This window comes from Zerene cesonia, chromosome 14 (assembly GCF_012273895.1).
Source record: "Zerene cesonia ecotype Mississippi chromosome 14, Zerene_cesonia_1.1, whole genome shotgun sequence".
Taxonomy (NCBI): domain Eukaryota; kingdom Metazoa; phylum Arthropoda; class Insecta; order Lepidoptera; family Pieridae; genus Zerene; species Zerene cesonia.
In genome coordinates this window covers 4,680,338-4,698,017 of record NC_052115.1, presented here as the reverse complement: position 1 = coordinate 4,698,017, position 17,680 = coordinate 4,680,338, and the positions used below count along the sequence as shown (strand labels likewise).

The 17,680-nt window shown below is 31.9% G+C and overlaps 1 protein-coding gene and 1 long non-coding RNA gene across 2 annotated transcripts in view; both read left to right on the top strand.

Annotated features, from left to right (window-relative positions):
- LOC119831611 overlaps positions 1-16,352 on the top strand; it is a 29,122-nt gene extending 12,770 nt beyond the window's left edge. The window contains exon 3 of the long non-coding RNA XR_005287895.1: positions 16,326-16,352. This is a non-coding gene — a long non-coding RNA (uncharacterized LOC119831611). The remainder of the gene's footprint in view (positions 1-16,325) is intronic.
- Position 16,353: 1 nt separating this feature from the next.
- The window catches only part of LOC119831609, a 9,685-nt gene continuing 8,358 nt past the window's right edge, over positions 16,354-17,680 (top strand). The window contains exons 1-2 of the mRNA XM_038355037.1: positions 16,354-16,477; positions 16,722-16,874. Coding sequence (XP_038210965.1) covers positions 16,384-16,477; positions 16,722-16,874 — 247 coding nt within the window. The 5' untranslated portion in view covers positions 16,354-16,383. The remainder of the gene's footprint in view (positions 16,478-16,721; positions 16,875-17,680) is intronic.

Genomic DNA, 17,680 nt, shown 5'->3' with positions numbered 1-17,680 from the left:
GAGTGATTACTTTTCAATGATATTTTTAAAGTGCATGAGCGCATGATGGAATATATTTTCGGATATGATATTCTTTTACAGTTCATAATGCGGTTTACTCTAAATTTACATGCAATTTCTTTAATATACCTTTTATATTCTGGAATTAGGAAATATGTGATTGATCATTGAAATAACAAACTTCCTACGTTTTTTGTCTTAGAGCTGTAGAAAAAAACTTCGAAGAAAGTTCGTAGTTTCAAAATTGTAAAACACGTAGAACTTCACATGTTCTTAAACAAATGACACACAAACCTGGTAAAAACATCAATATAATAGAAGACGATATCATCAATGTGATGAATAAAATCAGTATGTTTCATTGTCATTAGCTCAATGCAGACAGAGGTCAAGTATCTTGGTGTTAATGGATTGGGTTAATATGATAACTTGATCAGATATATGCATTAATGGTGCCTATTGTTCATTCAAACTCATTAACAATAACTATTCCTTTTTTGTTGTAAAACTTTGCGCATCTAGGTTACAATCTTCACATTTGACATGCCAAAGTTATCTATACAAATAAAACCGTTTGAAGTGTCCGTTTGAATTCAGTGTTCATTTTTAAAAGAAAAGGAATCTGCGTCCAAAATCTTATTGCATGCATGCATAGAAATCCATCTATATGGCATAAATCTATTTTCAACTAATATTAAATTTCGAGCATTAGCTACGGGCTTTTCACTGTAGCTCATAATATTATAATACAATTCATATTCTTTCATTTGGGGATTTAGAAGTGATAACACAACAAATAGATAAACAGTTTAGCAATATATTATTAAGAATATTCTCATTCCTACTGTAGTATTGATGAAAGCTCTGGTTGAATTAACGCTTTTTTGGGGGTAAAGTTTAAAATAAAAAGGCATTTATATATTTAAATATTTTTGAAAATTGCATATGTTGCTTTGACTAGCTATGTTCATGAGATAATTTTGTCTACACCTAGTATAAAGAGGAAATACTTTAACAATAGGCACCAAGTTGAATAATGTAGTATTGTTTGTTCAGGAGACATTTCATTGACAAGCGCCGTCAAATGCACAATTATACTGAAAACGTAATTACGCAGTACGTAAGAACACTTTACTGTTAACTCATTGTATGTTTGTTAATTTTGGTTGATTAGAATTGGTATAACACCTTCTTCACTTTGAAAATATTAACCTGCTAACTGAAATACTTTCGAACCCATTTTTTTATACTTATTTGGTTTAAAGTTTGAGTTATGTTTGTAACACAGAACGTCGTGGGTTTTACACCCATCACATATTATCATAATAACGAACATATACAACACTTTTTATTTCACATGTGACATCTAAAGTCTTCATAGTGGACTGAATAAATCAGGCAAAAATATACCGCTAGAGCCTTTAACAAACTCAACAGCTATTGCACTAATTAACCCTCACCACCTCACCACTATTAAACAATAGTTAATTAGGTTTAACATCTTTATGCCGTCGGTACAGGAAGCTCTAGACAGGATCGTAATATATCTGAAGGTAGAGAAAGATCGCCGATTCATCAATCAGGGGTAATGGATCAGGGCCCTAATGATCGGCATGCATAAGCATTTGTTGGTACATAACATTAAGTAAAGTGTATTTAGTAAATGCCTATAGTATAGTGATATTTATTCACCGACTTCTGGTGGTAGCAAAAGTATACGAAAGAACGTCATGCATTATTTACGAATGATCTTCCATGTTCTACAATAGATCTTTGTAAACAAATATCAACTTTATTTTAATAGTTATGCGACTGTAAACATAAAATAATTGGATGATGTTTAAAAAATACGTTTCATTGAAAATAATTAATTTTTAAGCAAATGACTAGAATCAGCAATGTTGTGGAATTCAGATAATTCGATACATAATGAAATATTTCGTAAGCTATTTCTAATACATATAATAAATAATAAGTATAATCTTTTAAGTAACATTCAATGTAGCCTAATGCGAAGAGAGCTAGATTTAAATTACTAACTTTCTTAAACCCCAATAGAATCTCAATTAGTTAACTGTACCAGTATTATGGTATCTGTGACTGTACCTACTACACTTTTACAAAATCCATCTTGTAAAAGTTGGTGTGTTTGGTATGTAGATAGCTGGACAACTGGAATAACATATAGGCAACTTTTTATACCGATATTCCTACGGGATACGGACTTACGCGGGTGAAACTGCGGGGCGCAGCTAATATACCATAAATAAAATATCCTTATGTTACTATACTCTAAGTCTTAACACTGATTACGGTAAAAACAAATTTCTGAGTAGTGTAACGTTGTTTTACATATAATATATGGGTTATTAGAAAGCATCACCTGCCGTCAGTCGCGTCGTCTATTAAATCTAATGAGTGTATCTCAATCTTGGTTGGTTTGCAAGCTTGTGAGAAGATGTGCCTTCAAATTAGACGCCAACATTTCAAAACTAATGCTATATTTCAAGGAAGGTAGTAAAAGAGGAATGGATTTTTTATATAACAGGTGAGGCAGAAAAAAACAAATGTCAATTTATGTTTTCAAATAATCCATAAATTATATTACCTATCAATTTATCTAAGTAAATTACTTCAGCTTTACGTAGGATGAAATTATTACACAAAAAATAAATAATTATGTATAATAGCTATAGTTTTAAATTGAGAAAATGAAGGCATTTGTGGCAATATTCCAAAAAAATTAACAATAAGTACAATTAAAGATTCACGGTAGTTTTATCTATAAATCAAACACAATGAGGTAAAGGATGACCGCAACTTCTAAGCTTTAATTAATTAAAAACAAACACCAATTAAATATCCATTATAAGGTACGTCGATCAAATTCCTGATAACATCAAGCCATTGACCACTTATAAATAGGAATATTTATTAAAATCTCTTAACCTAAAATGTATATAAGCCCGATATTTATTTATACTGAAAAAAAGCTTGACTAATGGCTTCTACAAACATTGTTAGTCGCCGTGATTTGGTAAAGTTCAGTTATTCACTCGTTGATCAATAGATGCCAGCTACAAGGTATGTTATAAATGTTATTTTAATAGCTACGATGTTATGCTTACTGTTAAGTATAGGAGTGGCACGTGGAAGCTGGGTTTGGATAACATAATTTGGTATTGACGCACTTAACACATTTTGTAATTACAGTAATATGCGCGCCGAAATATATCGATTGATTGATGGATTGATTGATCGATAAATATTTGATTGTTCTGTAATGATATAAATAGAGAGGTATTTTAATGGGAAGGCTCTGGGAATGGCCCTCCTGTTTAATGACGTTTACTTTCGGGCAGCAATTATAATAGATAATTCTATATAATGATTGATAAGATTGGATGGAAATTAAACATTTGTTTAAACGTATCAATTTATACACAGGTTATAGAAATGTCCCAAATAATTTGTTTCGTATATCGATAAAGCCAACGGCTAAATCGTATTATCGCTTAACTGTTTGTTCCCAACAATATTATTATCTATTTATAATTTTTAGCTAAGTAATGATTCTTCTTAAAAAAACTTTCGATAGCTGTTGGTGAATGTTGACAAAACCAGTAAAAATATCTCAGCTTGCAGATATGTGAAAGAATAAAATACTTATATAAAAGTTCAAACGCATCAATCGTTTACAAAATAGGTACGGTACTATTAGATTAAACGCACCTCCATTAGATTACATTTAATTGAATGATACACGACTGACACAACTATGTCATATGCTATTAAGGTCTCATTATTGTGGATCTCCGAGCACGCGGTAGCAATACAAACTTAATGATATATTCCACGGTAATGACATTTCTTTAATATGAAATGCTCACATATCAAGTATCTATGATTGTACGTATTGATGTAATTGAATACTTGTATAAATTTTAATGATTGGATGAATTGCCGTTATGAGTCGAGCACAATTGGGAGGAAATTTTTATGATTGTAAATGAGAGGTGAGGTCAGGTGTCCTATATTATAAAAAGATTTATCGAGATTCTTGTCTTCCACTTTTCATATAAATATACCAGCAATTACAACAACACATATTAAAAATTGTAGAAGCGCTTTTTATGAATTCGGTAGATACGTTGTGTTGTATTATATTTTTAATTTATTTTATTATTATAATCTAGATGTAAATATACGGTTTGAAGCTATAATTTTACTAAGCAAATCTATTCTCATTTATTTCGTGCAAGCAAATTGGATCTAAATCAAAGCGACAACTTTATCTAGTCTTCCAGTTGTGATGATTTATGAGCTCACTTTATGGTTTTATCTATAACTGCATTTCCTATTATACGTATTGCATACGATGAATTTAACTCTGTTATACGAAAATGATTAGAGGATAATACGTCTTTGAATAATATATGTACATTTGTAAGAATTTCCATTAATTGATATAGAGCTTTTCAATAAAGCCTTATCTAAATATCCTGATTTTGCTGGCCCGTGGCGGCCATTTTAAAATATAATTCACTATATCTCTGCCCGCAGCTTACACCGCGCAGTTGAAGGGAAAGATAGATCTGGTGTTATTCCGGCATAGTTTCCCAGTGGATTTTTAGGATAAAATTATCCTACTTTAATTTCTCGGGTCTCAGTCAACTATCTTTGCACCAAATTGTATCCCAATTGGTTCGGCTGTTCTTGAGTTACGAATAGTGTAAATAAAACGACATTCTTTTATACAAATACTCGGATATATTATTCAGTGATTTATGCCAAAATGCCACGCATAGTTACACGAAGGAACATGCTTAAAAGAATACTAATACACATACATAGCTACATACTCTTAAACAATGGATTTTTTATTCCCAATAATAAACTTTCTTTCTAATAACACGGCAATTCAGGTATTAATTCAATGAAACACAGAATAATTCGATTATAGATAAAGTTTTCAATACCTTAATACAGGCGGTCTAGATCAAATCAGATTGCGTATTCAATCTACGGTAAAGTCTCCTTCTAACTGAATTATATTTCGCAGTGCATATATATTGCTATACATTGCATTTTGTCAGTAACTAAACGTTATATCAAAACCAAAACCGAAATATTATAGTATACATATCAGGATCTAACTGGAATGTATTATTAAAATCTGCTGAACTATTAGAACCCCCACCTTTTGATTGATTGGTCAGTTTTAACCCTTGAGCCATACTATACACCGTACTGTAATATGTTATGAATATTGTCTTTATTTTTATGTATGAATTGATACATATACAGAGTAACATAGACGAATATATCATCGTAACAGAACGTCATAACATATATGAAATGACCTTGATTTAAAGCATCTATGTACTGCACTTCGATTCAGTTAGATTACGACTTATATCCGTGCGATAGTTTCCTATGCAATACGAAATCATGCGCGTCCACCCGTTACATGAAGATCACTAATGACGACACGTAACTAAACTCAAAAGCGAAACGAATTTATCAATAAAACGATCGATTTAGAAACAGGACCGGTTCGTGAAATGGTGCTTCAATTTCCATATAATTCGTGATCATACTTCCGGGAGTAGCAGTATGGAACAATTTGACTGGAAATTATATACATGATTTGTGTTTGTTGGAGTAGGATACATACCTAAATAACATTTAAAAATATCCATATTATATTTATTTTGTTAGCGCTACATAATGTGGAAGTTTATGACATGATTTCGCGCAGCAGTTACGGGTCTAGCTCGCAACAGCGCTAATTATAATGTAGTAGTACAATAAAAATTTGCACAAACACACTTGAGAGGAGTGAAACTAGTGCCATTGTCATATTTACATTTAGTACATAAAATTCTCAGTATCCGACGGTCTATAACACTCGTTTCGGTAACATGTTCAAATCCAAATATCACGTTTGTAGAACCTGTAAAAAATAGCAGGTCAGCTCTTAACGATGGTCATTGTACACTGTGTGTTTGACAAAACTGCCGCGGTCATGTATAATAGCGCAAATGATAGCTGGCAAAAACCTGTCTGTTCCCATTTACAAACATGACGCGACAATACCTTAATTTTTTTGTGTCAATCATACAAAAGATTGATAGCTTATAACTTTGAAATAGGTATTGGAATTCAAGCTAACAGAGTTGTTGGTGCCACACTGTAAAGCCTCTTATCATTATATACGATAAAGGGTAGGTAACAAATAAATGTAGAGCCAAGAATAAGTCTGTGCAGTTTCTATCTAATGGGTCTCTAATTTTTCGATTATCATTAACCTCATGGTTAATTGATTTGCTTTTGAAATGTAATAAATAATTAATGTAATATAACTGATTTTATATAAACAAAATGTTTTTTAATATGGGAGTCGAGCACGCTTTGGTACAAATTGGATCAGCTCGATCGAGGAAATCCCACACCTCCACGGAAGACCGGAGTCATATACTAGCAAAGCACAGTGTTTCGTACGGTGATTGGGAGAGTAGGAGGCGCGTTTCCTATTCCTTACTCTTCCAGTCCATTCCTTATTTCCAGTAGACAATCCTTTCCTCATACTTGACCCCTTAAAAACCTCTGCGAATGTTCATGGGCGGTATCGATCGCTTACTATCAGGTGAACCACTAGCTCAGTAGCCCGCTAGTAAATAAATTTAAACGATCAATATCTCAGATAGTTACTATTGCATTTTAAAAATTGTACTTTTGAAAACGTGAACATTTATTATTATAATATCATAGTAATGTCAGTTATAAAGAAAGAAAGGAAAATTTTTTCATATTACTTGTATTACTGTACTGTACCACAATGCGTACCGCCCACAAAGGTGCAAGCATTGTTAGAACCTTAACCATAATGAACTTATGGCACGTGCTAACTGCCACGCCTCTATTGTAATATTATATTGTATCTATAAACAGTAGAGTTAGCAAAAAAAAAGTTATAGACAAGTTTCGGTATCTATTAATGGAATGGATAAAACTTTATATACGAATTTTTTACGAATATAATAAAAATTTAATGTTATAATTTACTTTAATATTATTAAGAATGAAGAGCATTATGCTATTCATTTGATGCAGCAGATACCGATTAGACGGACATTTATTTCACATTTCAAATATGTAGGTATATGATTCATAATAATTTTATGATTTGCAAAGCTTGTGTCATTATTTTACCGTTAAACTGAGATATACTTTTAATGTACCGTTCTATCATGATAAATTTCATTATATTATGCACCTGGCTGTAAATAAACTTATAGAACGGTCCTAATTTTATAACATGATTTATTTTTATATATAAACCATAATATATATTTTTATATATATTATGGTTTATATTTAAATATAAATTTTCATGTGATTGTACACAGATAATATGATGACCACAATTAGCCACATAGCAATGTAATAACTTACACTTGTGTGAAGAAGCCTTGTGTTTTCCTCAAAGCAGTTTAAATTTTTCAAAATTCACAATTATTGTCATTATGTAATGATATTATGTTATAATAGGTATAACGTAGATATTATTTATTCAGCGTTCAAAAGTAACCGTTTACTGTATTGAATTTACAATTTTTATTTGCATATCAATTTTTATCGGTATCCTGTATTTACAACATCGGATAAATTATCGGCTACTGCGACATGGGCATACTGTCTCTTAACTCTTTATTGATTCGGCGACACTTTCGAGTGTCATTTTATTTAAAATAAACGGTACTTTATAGTAATAAGTGTGTTTAAAGGTTAGTATAGAGTAGTAGTTATTAATCTTTGAAAAGTTTATGAAATTGCACCAAAGCACTTCTCTTGTTATATGTCAAAAAATGAATTGTTTCTGTTATTTGCATTGCCAAAACGTATTAAATAATATACATAATATTTTAATTCTGTAAATTATTTAATATGGTGAAGAGGAATAATTTTTAAAATTTTTGTATCTTTAACTTCCGTGTTTTTTTAACTGTTAGCTCCAATACAACATTTACCTTTCAATAATCCCACAAAACATTTACCACGCACAACGTGATGAAAAACAATTATATGCCAAATTATCTTATTACTTTCCTTAATATTATGATGATAAAATTGCGATGGTATTGAGAACAGCCTGACACAGTCACGTATGTATGCGAACTAGCATGAGAACCGACGATTGACAGGTGATGCATTTACACGCCACGATAAAAACGTTCACACGATATCATATGGAATAGATAAGTGGGGTTTGGAAATGATGTAAAGACGAAAGGTTTGGATTTGCCTGCTGGTTTCGGAAAATATGGTGTGCATATTATGATTGTTTTATATTGCGATTTAGTTGTGTATATTAACAAAAACGAATCGCGCACATGACTTTCATGAGGTAAAAGTAGGTGAAATGACTTTTTAAATCAGATTTATGTTTTGTCTCGAATAGCACGATAAAAACATCCGAAATAAATTGTATAGAGAAAATTTCTCATAAGGCGGTAGGTAAGTTCCTGCGCTAATTAGATTAAGATAATTGAAAATGAAATAGTAAAACAATACTATATTAGTAACATTAACTCACTAACGTGATGTTGTTTTGTAGAAGTCTGAACTTGAGTCGTTTACCAATTTGTTTCTTAAAAACTAAAAACTATTTTATATCTTCGACATTTATTATTATTTTCAATCAATTAATTAATTATTTAAACAAAATGTGGGTGTCCGATACATAAATATATCAATTCTGCTTAATACTCCTACTTATCTTAATAAATAGGTAATTACTTTTCCATTACCCTGACAGCGTTATAACGTTAAAAACTTATAAAATAGGAATTACCTACAAGTTGAATCAATATTCCGACTAATAAAACACCACTTCGTTGTTGCGATAAACGCTTATATAAACAAAATAAGAACACAACTTTAACTTACATGTAATTATAAAACGTTTAGTTGCTTTAAAAGAACCAATCCTCAAAAAACGGTTATCTCGTTTTGAAATTAAATCTGTCATTTACGATACGCAAAAAGTAAATACATATTATGAACATTCTACTATTGTGGAATATTATGAATGTCAATCAAATATCAACTATTTATTGACTTTTTAATTACTCTATGGGATTTAAATTGTTGTACCTACTATCTCATTAATAAATAACGCTACCACAGGTCACGAAATAACTTCACACGGTAGTGATAATGGATAAATATTTGATTGAAATTAAATACGTCCAAGAAATTTGAATTTCAATATCTTCAATGAAGTTAATAATTTATTTACATAAACTCATAGATATAAATTTTTTGACAACGCTTCTCACGATCTGAGTTTTTGGTAACTATAGGTATAATGTAACAAAAGAAAAAAAACGGATTATGCTGTGTTACTTTACTCCGATATGTACAAAAAATATGGGTAAATAGAATCCCAGACGGCCTCTTTTTATTTTCTATTTAAGCTTTTTGCGTGGTTTAATCTTCGATAATCCCAACAATGCAGGCATATCAGAGTCTGAGCAAAAACACATCATTACGAGTGATTCCGTTAAGATTCAATAAGCTGCTAAGCGGCACTGATTAGATTTAACACAAGATTGATGATGGCTAGAACTTTGGACAATGAATCGTCCATGTTCCCATACCAATATAATATTATAGCTTCAATGGGATACTGAAAATCTTTTAATTTGAAACTTTAATAACAATCTCTCCAATTTGTTGAGACGCTATATTTTTTTTTATACAGACATCACTACAAAGTCGCTTCCCGCGTCTGTCTGTATGTACTTTTAAAACTACACAACGGATTGAAGGGATTTTTTAACACTAGATAGAGTGATTTAAGAGGAAGGTTTTATGTATAAAAATATCTATTAAACTACCCGGAAACCGCGAGCAAAAGCTAATTTAGAAAAACTTTATAAGGAATATTTAGTTTATTGGGCTAATGACGTACAATAATTATCATATTAAATATTTTTGATTGAACGCCTGTACATACGTCATCTCCAACTTTTATACATGATGGAAAAAGATCATTGTTACTTAGAACCTGGTGTGTATATCATTTGAATCCATAAAGAATCCTTAAAGTAGCGTTAACACTCTCGGTGACATCGCTATTAACGCGGGCCCGTACATCGACCGAATACTCCCTTAATTACGTCGATAAACTTTATGGACCTTTACCATTTTATAGGAATTTTAACGTTTAAAGAAGTGTCCTGCTGAGTATCAGATATTTGAATATCATATAATTAAATGCTATTAAAGGTTTCGATGGTATTAACGCCTTTCTTAAAACTGGAAATGATCAAGATTTTACACACTTATCGGACCTGGTTATTGAAATTCTAATATGCCTTTACATTTAAAAATTTGCTAACTTTGTTAAAATGTGTAAAATCAACAAGCCTTTAAATTAAATGCTTACATTATCTAGATAAAATATCGGAACCCACCGGTTCAACGGATACCCGAATTGTCGATTTGGTAGGTAACAATCAGGTAAAATTAAAACAGAAGGTATTCTAGACTTTAAAAGATTTCCACAAAATAAAAGAAGCAGAAGCAGTAATATATTAACTAAATAAGTCAGGCCAAAAATAAACTGAATATTTAAATTAAAATAAACAATCTCCATTTATTCGTCCGGATCTCAGTAATTGGTTTTTAATTGCGATTATAGCTACCCCCCGTACGCCGTCGGAATGCCACTCATAGAAAACAATAAACGCACGGAGTCCACACTATTGGGTGCCGGTCCGCGGTCTCAAGAGGTTAATATTTGCCCACGCTGTATTTACGAAGCCGACCTAACCGTCTCAAATAAACTTTAGGATTCGAGTAGATCATTAGTTCTGGTTGGTGAAACACGTCTAAAGGTATATCAAATTTTGTATGACATAAGTCCATTAGGTATTTGTTTGTACGTGTACCTACCGCGTTGTTGGAAAAATAAGTGCGCATTGTATGTTACATAACAAACACAATACGTTACGAGTCGTCTGTGATTGTGCCGACAGTATTCTTTATAATATAAATGTTAATTCATTACATTTACCTTAGAGGTAACTAAGAGTACATTACATACAATACATACGTGCCTTCGTAATAAGAATGAAGTTTACAAGTATCCAATTATTGGTAAATTGATTTTTTTTTTATTCTAAAGTATAAGTATAATATTTACAAAATAACCACAAATATTAATATGGCACATTGATACCTTTTTAGGTTTTTTTTTATTGGACATAAGAAAACGAATAGTAAATAAAATTATCTGCGTTTAAATAGAAGTAGGAATGTTCTTTATTACTAATTACTCCGAACGGTATTTATAAAGACAGTTTTCTATATCCATTAATTATTTTATGGTTAATTGACATTAGGTATATTATATAGTTTTCGTTTACGATGTAGTTATTGCACAGTAACCTTTAATTTGCAGGTGATAAAATCCGACGGTCGTAATTTAGAAATGAGTTTGCTGAGATATATGATTTATATGAGCATAACGTCACATTTATTTAATAAGCCGTCGGTTCCACGAAGTATAAATCTCGCATATATTTAGTTGTGCATTATTATGTTTTAGCTGTCTGAAAATTGACAATTTTATCACACTTATCACAAGCGAGAAATTTGTTTGCGTACCTGTATGAACTCTATCATGTATCTGGCCAGAAAAACATTTGATTTTTTTTTCATATAAAAAATGTCGTTCGAATTTTTCTTGAAATTCCAAAAGTACAACATAGAATGCAAAGAAAGAATCGTAGTTTGAGACTTTATTCCAATTTTCGGTAACAGCTTAGGTAAAATACTATTACTTATTTAATCTTTAATGATTTTATATCGAAAAATATTTTAAAATGTTTTTACGATAGACCTTCACCTTTTATAATAGCACTTATATCGTTTATAGCCGAGTTCCTTCCAGATGTAGTTAAACGAAGTTCTAACGATACGCAATCGTACTACCATCAGTATTTCACAAAAAACACTATTTTACAGTAAATTTTTACAGTATCCACATATCCAACAATAATCTCTAATATCAATTGTATTTAAAAGCATGGAGTCTGTTTGAAAAAGATCTCTTTTAGAAATATCAACAGTAGCGGTAAATACATACTCCATCGTACTACTAGAAAATGTTACAAACATACAAGTATTACGTAACGGCTCCTTACTAATTATAGAGCCCGAAGCGACCGGAACTATTTCTGAACTGGAAAACCTTAACCTACTAATCATTAATCTCCATAAGTATGAAGAAGGGGACATTAGATGTTAAGGATAGAGTACAATTAACCAGTTAAACCGGCATCAGTACCCGGTGCCTAAGGCGCTCCTGTGGCAATACAAATTAGCTTACTGTGTCTCGACATACGTTCTTGTAACTAGAACTATGTAAGACTTGCATATTAGGACTAAAATCAAGATAGTAATGGAATGTAGCGAAATAAACTCATGTCATGATATATATTACGTTCAATCATATTTTAAAAGTAAGTGGCTCTTTATCGCATAAGTTAATTTTATTTATAATTCCATATACAGTAGCCTAGATGTATCATCTTCCTTCACTTTAATCGTAACAGTATCGGTAGTTAATCGTAATCAGTGATCGGTTATTATCATAGCATCAGCTAATATCAGTCCTGGATAGTAGTTGAAGGTAATAAGTACCTAGAATGGCTCGTGGCGCGCAAATATTACGTCTGCTCCACATATTACCATTTTATAATCTATATCAGACTTGAACGCTATTGGAATTCGCTTAGCTTTCTGTACAATTTTATATCGTAATCACATAATTTGATAAAAATGCAAACAAGTATATAATAATGTCTACTCTCTAAGAATCTACTCACTTGAATAAACTAAAACGGTTTCTGCAAAGACTGTCATACTAGTGACAATTTTACGATAAACGGAAACGAATAACAAACAGTCATGAAGTGTTATGAAATATTGTCAAGTCTTTACCGTGTTTTATGTAAAATTTGTTAAGAGGCTTTAACAGCTTTCGACTGTTGTCAAAATGGACTATTTCGAAAGCTACAGTCTGCGAGTAAATCGAAACAATGATTTTCTATTAAACAACAGTTTCTAAGTTATTAATGCTTTGACTCCGACGGCAATGAATAGGAAATTTGAGATGGGTATGCCCTCAAACTATGCATTTACGCCACAAATCACCACTTCGTCTAAAACGCTATGCAAAACGCGAATGACATGGGCATACAGCTTAAATGAACCTTGCGTGGGCTTTGTTTCCTATAGCACGGTTAATAACAATAGCCTATATTCCCATACTATTATTGTGTATAGGGTTATATTACGTACTTTAATGATTCTGACTAGACATGTAAACAATTAAAGCCAGGGTTGGTTCTGTCTCCTGATTGGTATTTGTTTATCTTACTTTTTTGTAACTATCCATTATTTTTGCTTTCTTTAAAAATAACCTTAACTTTTATAATGTTAACCATATTTAGGTAAGCTATCCTAGAGAAAATAATTCCAAGCCAATACTTTATTGTTACTATACAATACTTTGATTTAAAATACTTTCAAAAACCGAATTTATATTTGATAGTTTTGTATTTGAACATATTGGTTGTAAAAAAGTAATACACCAGTGAAATAGGCACTCTGTTGTGGAATGATCGTTCATAAATCTAGTGGATCGGGAAAGTTAGCAAACATGATTGTCTCACATCTCAAAATAACGGATATGCGCCGCGCAATGTTTCTATAAATCATCATTTGTCTAGGTCCATGTTCTGGCTACATATTTGTCTTTAGACACAAATGTTGTTAAATGATTGACGATATGCTTCTATCGTTGGGTTTGATGGGGGGTCGGACCAACCGCGGTGCGAGTTTGTCAGCGTCATTACATCATGAAACATTGTCACTTCGGTAATGGCTTGAATGCTTGGCTTCGTTCCCGATTCTTGTTTGCTCGCAATAAGCAAACACTACCAAAAGCTTGTCGAACGGGGAAACAGAATTACCAAGTGTCAATAATGAGACGCGTGCCAATACTCGCGTATTGGTTAAATTAGCATAAAATATTGTTGTGTACTGATGAAATTGAGTGCTAAGTTCAAGAGTGTTAACACTAACGAATCGTGGGTGACATTATTTTTATCCAACCTTTCGAAGTTTGACGGAATCTGTAATAATGGGTGGTTTATAGACAATCTGACTTACCTGTTTGGATTTTTAAGACATGAATACAAAACTGTTTAAGATACCTACATCCAAAAAAACGAACAAAATATTTCACTGACTACACCATTACCAACTACATATAATACAATATGTACTTTAACTTATGAATTATTACGTGACCTTAAACGATCCCCTTACGTATGCTCAGTTTATTGATTAACTTAGTTATTAATTTATTTTTGATACAGTGTATAAAAAGTTTAAAATCCATATTATAACACTCAACATACCTAGCTAGGTAAAATCCTATAATTTAACGCTAAAATCATAGACTTGATATTTCTGATAAAAACCCAGCTCCACTTACCTAAGGTATTCTCTCATCAGTTCACAGAGGTTATCATCCCCATACTCGGAGGTAATAATGTGAACTAAGTGAAATCGAACATCATACAATGCCATTGAATTTTTGTAATGTCGTGCGAGCTTTCTCTGCCTCTATTATATTTTATCGTAGCTGACAACTGTCGTCGATGCTTCTTATTCAAATGTCGAGCGAGTAAGTTTATTATTACCTATTTTTATTATTACAAAAACGAAAATACAAATATAATACTTAAACATTGAACAATGAAACAAACAAATATATATACTACTTAAATATTGATCAATATTACAAGTTCTTAGAAATAGGCGTCTTTTTTACGAGCGTCAAACAATACCTTAAAATTATTACAAAGTTCGATGATCTTATCATTAAATAAGCGTTTGTAAGTATAACATTTTGTGTATAATTAAATAAAATGACTGGTTGAAAAAGTGTAATTTTAAATATATTGGTCTTTACTGTAATTACAAATCCCATGCCTGAACTTTTCTATAGAAGCATTGAGTATGAACTATTAATTATACGAACACGCACGCACGTAATTAGTGTAGTAGTTATGTGTACCAAATTCAATATATTCCAGCTATGCCTTTTGCTTTGAGTCATTCGTGAACTATGCTCGATATTTTACCGTTGAATTCTCAAATATATATAAAACCGTTGCAAATTAACATTTTGGTGTGGGTACCTACCGTGGTAATAGTTTGCACAGTCATGTGTTATGTTACAGTTGTACATCACTTTAACCATAATGCATATTTTAACGGACACCTAAGATACTTTCAGATTTCTGGTACAGAAAAGCAAACCGTCTGTTTAACTTACAAGTTTATTATATTCAAATAGTAAAGTCATGTTTAAGGTAACACTTTCATATTGTAAACTAAACATGTTTCAAGACTTATTTTTGTAAGATAATAAAAAAATTACTGTTTCGCGCCTCGCCATATTAGTTGAGGCTTCTAATGAAGTTGTAGTAGTTATTTTTATTGATAAGCTATAAAAACAACAAACAGTTGAAAAATTTAACACATTATTAAGACTGCGGCTTTTTGAGACAGAGATTTCATAGTAAACTAATACAATTTTACATAAAGTCAACAGGGTTTTTTACCCATAACTAAAACCAATACTAGCATTGCGCTCACGGTATCGCCCGCGTAGTTTAAGAGAATTCACATGGGTATGAAAAGTTTCATCGCGCGAAAAATCCTAAAGCCTTATTCATTCTCTAGCTTCCAAACATAAAAAAAACATATTATCATAAAATCGCTTCTTTGCAACCTGAAAGAAAAACAAGCGAACGTAATTTTGCATTTGTAATATTAGTGAGGATAATTTAAACTGTGCCGCGCTGTTTCACCCAAAAAAAATACATATGAGTATACACATAAGAGTTCTATAGCTTGCGTTATACATCATCGGTCAAGTATCATCGAAATCCATTCAGCAAATTCCAAGCAATTTCAAGTTTTCGCTTGAAAGTGTAAAAACAGCTACATACATACATTCCTAAAAACTTTCGCGTTAATTATATTGACAGGAAGCTGTGTTTAGTACTTATTTTTACAAAACTACATAGTTTAGTGCCCAATTCATGAGAAACGAAGTAATATATTAGAAAGTAAAAAGATAGAATTGATAAGGCGGGTATCTTAGTAAATGATAGATCATACTTATAAGGTAGTAAATTGCTTAATAATTATAGGTGATTGTTTCTTTTCAGTCGTTGCTAGCGATGCGGGCGGGGGGCGGGTGGTCGGCCGGCGGGAGGGAGGGCTAGCATGGCCGCCCTGCTGCTGCTGGTGACAGCCGCAGCCGCCGCCAGCCTCGGCGATCTCACGCGAAGGGAGACTGGCGATGTGTTCACTATACTTGGTATGTTGAGTTTATTTTAAAAACAATAGTATTATTGTTACGTGTGGATAATTCAATTGTAAATTTTAAGATCATCTCTTACGTTTTTTAATAAATTTTGGTCTATCTATAATTGTGTAAATCTCTTTATAAAGTGGAAATATGCTTATTTTGTTACGGTAGTAGGTACTTAAAATGTTATTATATGAAACTATTGAAGAACGAGTGTAATGATGCTCTGTAATGCAAATAGAATATTCCACAGGCGACGAATGCGGACCAGCACAATGCGCAGAGCACGGCGCAGGTGCGGCGAACTCTAAAGACGCATCAATTGCCGGCGGCTGCGCCTGCGCGTGCCCACAACGCGCACCGCTGTTTAGAGAAGATCGGGAACTATGCGTTGATGACCTACCAGGTTAAAATTTAATTAATTATATTATTACTCCCCTAGATTATAATTTACGTTATAAATATATAATATATCTCTAAACCTCCTCAGTTTTTTTTAAATATCAAGTGGATATAAAGAGGTGAAATTATTACATAAGCACTTGTAATCTGAAATATAACATTATCGTGCCGCGGTGTTTGTTACCAAACTCCCCCGAAGGATAGAATTCATTTTTGTGAAATTTTATGTGCATATCGGGTATATCTGAGAATCGGCCAACATCTAGGATGTTTAAACGATAAGATTAAGGCAGAACAACTTTTGCCGGTTCAACTAGTCATATGTACCACAAAACTACGTACAGCACTTGTTTTTTCTGTTTTCTAATACTCACATATCTAAATAAATGTTGATAGATTGACGTGGAAACAAATCCGTTATGTGATTTTTCTATCTAGTTGAAAAAGTTTTGTGAAAGCTATTTTATTCACACTTGTGTCCAAACTATATCAACGACATGCAAATGTTGACATGATTTACATTTTGAACATGTTTGAGAAGCCAAATGTTAACTCGTTTTCAATACCATAAGTGTGTGGAGAATTGGAATAATTTTGATAAAATAAACAACATTGTTGTGATTTTGTTTATCAGATATATTGAATCTGATATCAGAGGTTTTGAGGTATAAATGATACTTATAACTAAAATATAACACTAAAAAGTAACGATGGATGTAAATCCATTATAGATATTAAATATACCTAGTCTTGCCATAAATATTGTAATAAAGAAAAAAGAAAATTGTTAACTGCAAATAACATTTATTA